This window comes from Vigna unguiculata, chromosome 3 (genome assembly GCF_037176805.1).
Source record: "Vigna unguiculata cultivar grain cowpea cultivar isolate G323 ecotype 2 chromosome 3, ASM3717680v1, whole genome shotgun sequence".
Classification (NCBI taxonomy): Eukaryota; Viridiplantae; Streptophyta; class Magnoliopsida; order Fabales; family Fabaceae; genus Vigna; species Vigna unguiculata.
In genome coordinates, this window is record NC_140794.1 from 28,809,161 (window position 1) to 28,815,536 (window position 6,376).

At 36.1% G+C, this 6,376-nt stretch overlaps 1 protein-coding gene across 1 annotated transcript; it reads left to right on the top strand.

Annotated features, from left to right (window-relative positions):
* Positions 1-4,273: 4,273 nt before the first annotated feature.
* LOC114177446 (fe(2+) transport protein 1-like) lies at positions 4,274-5,681 on the top strand. Its single transcript, XM_028062784.2, has 3 exons — positions 4,274-4,936; positions 5,046-5,195; positions 5,271-5,681. The coding sequence occupies exons 1-3, from the start codon at positions 4,322-4,324 to the stop codon at positions 5,574-5,576; spliced, it is 1,071 nt and encodes a 356-aa protein (XP_027918585.1). The 5' UTR covers positions 4,274-4,321; the 3' UTR covers positions 5,577-5,681.
* Positions 5,682-6,376: the final 695 nt, after the last annotated feature.

Genomic DNA, 6,376 nt, shown 5'->3' on the forward strand with positions numbered 1-6,376 from the left:
AAAAGTGAATTAGGTTGAACTCACTTATTTTTAGCTCAATCCATGGTAAGTCAATCCTTGTGAGCCAAGTTGGTTCACTTTCCAAAAAGTAAAGGTTAAAATCTATCAGTGCTTAATCATTTTAATTAGATAATGATATTTGGAAGAGTTTACAATGCTACTTTAAATTTATTTTATCATGATTTTTAAATAGGTGTTTGATAAAAGATTGTAGGAATGGTTTGTGTCTTTCTTCAAAGTTTTTATTTGACATATCTTTGACAAGTTTGCAAATCAAGAGGAGGGAGTCTTTGAATAAATTGGTCATTTCCTTTTTTTCTCAAATAAGCTCATGTTAGACATCGTTGCCATTACATGAAGATTTTATTAAAAAAGAAAAAAAAAAGAAAAAGGAAAGGACAACATGGAAGATCACACAAAATCCATGATAAAATTAAATTGCACACATAGCTAAAACAAATAACTAGTATGAAAAAAACCCATTATTTCTTTCACGGAATTCATTCCATACTTTGAACTCTATATAGCGGGAAAAAGGCAAATACCTCAACATATTAAAAAATTTATCATTAGTCAATCCTTTCATACTCCAAAAAATGCCTTTAATTTTTAGAGGTTTTTGCTTTGGAGGATTTAATATTAACTTTCTTTGACCTAACCCTATCAGGTTTTCTTGTAATTTGAACTGGCTCATCACCTTCTTTAGTATTAGAATTTTCTTTCTCATCAACATATTAGTCCATTTAGAAGCTATTTCCAATTTCTCTATAAAACGAGTCTCTTTAGATGTCAAAGGATTTGGAAATATCGCTAAATTATTATGAGTTGAATCTAATTGTTGTCAACCTTGCAAACCATTCAGAACGAGGCTAACATCATCCAAACAAGGCGTACCAACCAAGGAATCATAGTCCACTTGCAACCACCATCTAAATTCTTAACAAGAGAATATCCTTTCACAACACAAATATTATCGTGATTACCTAATGATTGGCTTAAACTGTGACTGGGCAACAGGTTGCACCTCCACCACAAGCTGCTCCACCACAGGCTCCATCATAGGCTCTACCACAAACTCCACAATAGTCTCCACCACTTGAGTTAAAGAGCCATTAGTCCCATCTTGTGCACCAATAACCTTTGGATGATAATGTTGTTGTATTTTTACACCAACTATTTTCTCTCCACCAGAAATAACATTAGCATCCTTGTGTAACCATCTACAATTAGATAGATCATTACCAATTATTTTATAATTTGAAAAAAATAGAGGCAAATTCTCATATCCACATCAACAATAAACACAAATCTTGGCCTTTCAACCAAAATTTGATTAGGCAAATTAGTTAACAAATCAACATCAACCAAGATATGTGCAAAGGAACCCTAAAACTTGTTCTTGGTATAATCTTCTACAGATAAAGGTATACCAATTCCACGTGCTATTGAGAAAATTGCTTCTAACTACCTATACTCTAAAGAATGCCATGATTATGAACCCAACATTGAGTTTTTGTAAGATTCATGGAAACTAGGACAAAATCTTTTGTCCAAAAGAAAACACAAAGAATGCCAGGAAATAAATTCCAATCCAACAGCCAAAACCCTTCGCATGTCTTCTAAAGAAGAAAAAGCAAATCCATAGAACCCTTTGGCAAGTGGAATTGCCTTCCATTGACTGAAATGCTTCGAAGCCACGTCAAGTTTTTTACCAAGGTCTAAATGTATAAGTGATTTTCCCCCCCTTTTTTTTAACAAAATACGCCTATGAAATGATATTTGCGCTTCTCCAAACTAGGAAGATAAACTTATTTAGAAATCTGCACAAAGACCATATCTCCCTCTGTATAAGGAGAATAATTGGGGTAAAGGAATATCACAAGCATTAGTAAAGACTTGGACTAATGTACGTTTTTGTGCCCACACATTTAAAGAAGATTTAGAGAACGATGATTTTCCGTGATCATGATCTTGTAACCAACCACAAGGAATATGAAGCCCTGAAGACACTAGTGCATATTTGGCTTTCTAACTCTGGCTTTATGCCTCGGTCACAACGGAAATGAGGCATATAAACAAGCGGTTGCAATTTTGAAATTTACGCAACCTTTAATGCCTCAGTTACCTTTACACTCGAGGTAGAAACCACCATTTTGCATCGGTTCCCACGCACGCGAGGCCTAATGCCTCTTAGAATTTTCACCATTCCTTCTATTTTGAATTTTTAAATTTGAACGAAAAGAGTTTTGCCTCAGTTGTGGAGGATTCGAGGCATAAATTGGTTATCTACTTCGTTTTTTTGTGAACCCGAGATAGATAAATTTGTGTAGTCAAAAAAAAAAAATTTTATTTTTTTTCTTCACCCTATGGTCTCGGTGGTCCTGGAACCGAGGTAGAATAAGGTGTTATGCCTTGGTTATGTGTTAACCAAGGCAGAAGAAGGTTTTATGCCTCAATTTTTAATTCAACCGAGGCAGAAAAAGTTTAGGTTAAAAAAAACCTCAAATAAAAAATAGATTGCATTTCACCTTCTACCTTAAGTGCGAGCTTCTTCTTCTCCATTTTTCTCTACACTTCATCTTTGTGTTCCACCACCACAACACACACTACGTCTTCTTCCTCGCGTATTCTTCTTCTCCCTTGAGCTAGCTACTGCATAGTGTGTCCACCATTGCTCATGCGCGTCTTCTTCCTCGTACCACGTCCGTCGTTGCACGTCTTCTTTCTTGCATGAAGTTCATCACTCTGCACTTGCTGCTACTATTGCTTCTATTATGGCATCACGTTGTAGCCGTTGCTGCACTCGAAGGCCACCATTGTTGTGTCGATGCTTGTGAGAGGGGGAAGGTTGTTGCAATTGATGCTGGTTATTCCCAGAATCGAGGCAAAAATATTATTTTGGTTTCTTTTTTTAACCTTTAATGCATTTTAAGCCTTGGTAAGGATGAATATGCCTCAATTATGAATCGAAGCAAAAAGGTCAACCTTTATTACCTCGGTTAAATATGTCTCGGATCTTCAACCGAAGCAAAATAGTCAAAATAATCGTGACTCAGACCCTTTCTTTTACTGGTGAGAAAAAATCATACATATGCCTCACCAAACGACATACCAACTGTCTCCAAAAATACAATTACAAATGAATACTCCAAGTGATGTACAATCAGCACTCCACACGTAAAGCGTTCACCTCTACAAGCCACCCCAGAATAGTAGTTTGCGGTGGCTCGTCCAATATTTCACAAGTGAGTTTGTCCATTTTTCTACCGGTAACAATTTTATCATAATATTAATGGTACAAGGGCTGTCACCCATCACACTCAAATTAACTGCATTAAAGTCGAACAAACAAAATTTCTATTCATTTGCATAATAAGCTACACAATGAAACCATACCACAAATCCTATGGAGGGACCAATCAATCAATTTATTAAACCTCCAAAGAATCCTTTGAATCCGTTGTCCATGATTTACATTTAACATAATAAAATTTGCTTGTCAAATGAAAATGGTGTCCTGTTATATACTTTAATTTGGTTTTATTTTTACAATCGATAAGAGAATTCTAACATCCTTATCTTATATGATATTAAGACACATATATTTTCTGGATGACTTCCTCTTTAACTACAATGTATACACAATGTTCCTGAGACTATGCAACCCCTGTATGTTGGTCATTTTCAATGCTTAAACTTCAGTCTTCAAGTTTAGAATTGATTTTAACTCATAACTGAAGCCCTATCTGACTACTTCAACGCAGCATGATCCATAAAACACTTCCTGTCTTTGTTCATTTATGCAACTTCCTATGTACAACACATCTCATTATAACATCGTAGAGCAAACAATTGATTTGCGATCCTTGCCATAGCGCCAGGTTAATTTTGCTTTAATAACATTAATCCTTTTCATAATCGGTGTTCATCCTTCGTAGAATTATTTTATGGAAAAAGATAGTTTAACCTATTTTTTTGACCTATTTTTAACTCATCCCTTCAATCACCGATAGATCATTTATTTTAATTTTTTCAAATAATGTGATGTGATGATTTAATGGTGATTGAAATAATAAGTTAAAAGTAAGTTAAAAAAAAATTGATTAAAGTATCATAGTCATTATTTTATAATGTGTGGTGTACTGATTTACTGCTATTATTACAGAAAGTGATGTGGTACGTTGACACTTCCAAAATTTATGCCGCGTAACTTCCCCCAACCACTTTTATTTATTTTGACAACGCACACTCTGTACTACAACCATCTAATAGAGCTCAGTAAGAAGTGAGTGAGCTAGAGAGTTTGTGAAACACAACCACAATGGCCATTACTTCACTAACTCTTTTCAAGACTATCTTTGTTTTCTTCATTCTCTTCACTCTTCTCACACCTCAAGCCGTGGCTGATTGTGAAGCTGAATCAGCGAACGCATGCAACAACAAAAAGAAAGCCCTGCCACTAAAAGTCATAGCCATATTCGCCATTTTAGTCTGTAGCATAATTGGTGTGACACTACCCTTAGTCACACGTTCAATCCCTGCTTTGAGCCCTGAAAATGATCTCTTCGTAATTGTGAAGTGCTTCGCGGCTGGTATAATTCTAGGCACCGGCTTCATGCACGTGCTTCCTGATTCCTTTGACATGTTGTGGTCTGATTGCTTGAAGGAGAAACCGTGGCACCAGTTTCCATTTTCGGGATTTGTTGCTATGTTTTCTGCTATAATAACGATGATGGTGGATTCTTTGGCCACTAGTGCTTACACCAAGAAGATTCGGACTGAGATTATTTCAGCTAAGAGCAGCCCTGCAGGTGGTGGAGACCAAGAGATGGGTGGTGTTGTTAACTTTGGCCATTTCCATGGCCACCACCACCACCGTGAGAACAAGACAGAAGGCCAAGATTCACAGCTTCTACGTTATCGTGTAGTTGCTATGGTAAGATTGTTTCTTTCATACAAAGTTAAAAAACGCAGTTTTGTTGCTCACTATTTCTCTCGAAATTTTCTTCATCAGAAATTGTAACAAAGGAAGATTGGAAATGCAGGTATTAGAACTTGGAATTGTGGTTCATTCAGTGGTTATAGGACTTGGCCTGGGAGCCTCAAACAACACATGCACCATAAAAGGTCTTATAGCTGCACTTTGCTTCCATCAAATGTTTGAAGGCATGGGTCTTGGAGGCTGCATTCAGCAGGTATCTAGAGCATGCATCATTAAATTTTTCATTTCTATGTTGATAAGACTAACTAACCCTAAAAATTTTAAACAGGCCCAGTACAGGTCCTTAAAGAAGGTCACCATGATGTTTTTTTTCTCCGTGACAACCCCATTTGGAATTGCCCTAGGAATTGCATTGTCGACGATCTACAGAGAGAACAGCCCAAGTGCACTCATCACCGTGGGGTTGCTCAACGCTTCTTCTGCTGGTCTTTTGATCTACATGGCTTTGGTTGACCTTCTCTCTGCTGATTTCATGAGCCCTAGATTGCAGGGTAGCATCAACCTTCAATTGAAATCTTACTTAGCAGTGTTTTTGGGTGCTGCTGGCATGTCTCTCATGGCAAAATGGGCTTAGTTTTCTCTTACGTCTACTTTAGGGAATAATAGCATCTTCAAAGTTGTAATCTCTTACGTGTTCCATTAAAATAAGAAGTTCGAAAGCAATACTTTCATGTTCCAATACTCTGTACTGTAACAATTGCATAAAAATAAATAAATATATGTAGTATCCTCGACATGTTAAAACAAAAGAGTTTAAAAACGTTTAATAAACAATTTGTAGTCATTTTCCTTAACTTATATATTAGTGTGAAAAACTTTAATGATACTTGAGGAAGATGAAGTTTAGCAAAGTGGGACCTATATGTCGTGGTGGCGAGACATGGAACATTTATGTTGTCCATTGCTTGGCCCAAAGGGAGTTTGGCAATTGATTCCAAACCAGTGAACTTGAATCATCACTTTGAGTTCCAAGTGTTGAAGTTAGAGGCCAGAAAGTGCCTAAGAGGAGAAGATGGTGATGGCGTCCTTGGCCCATACCCTTCTCATCGATCTCTTAGATTGTAATGGATTAGAATTTATTTTTATTTTTAGATGGTTATGAAGTAGGTAGTAACAACTTTTGCTTTCAATCACTTCACAAACCATGTGAAAAATGTCTTTTAGCATTCGTACTCTCTTTATTCTAAATTCAAAATTTTCTCTAGTTGTTGGTATGAAAATTAATGGCCAACTATGTACAACAGATCGAGCTAGATATAATGTAACCTAAAACATATTTACATTTCAGTTTATACTTTTAATTTTGTCAAAATGTTGATTTTTCTATCCATCATTCTATCAAATTCAAATATACATTCAATTCAATCAATTCAG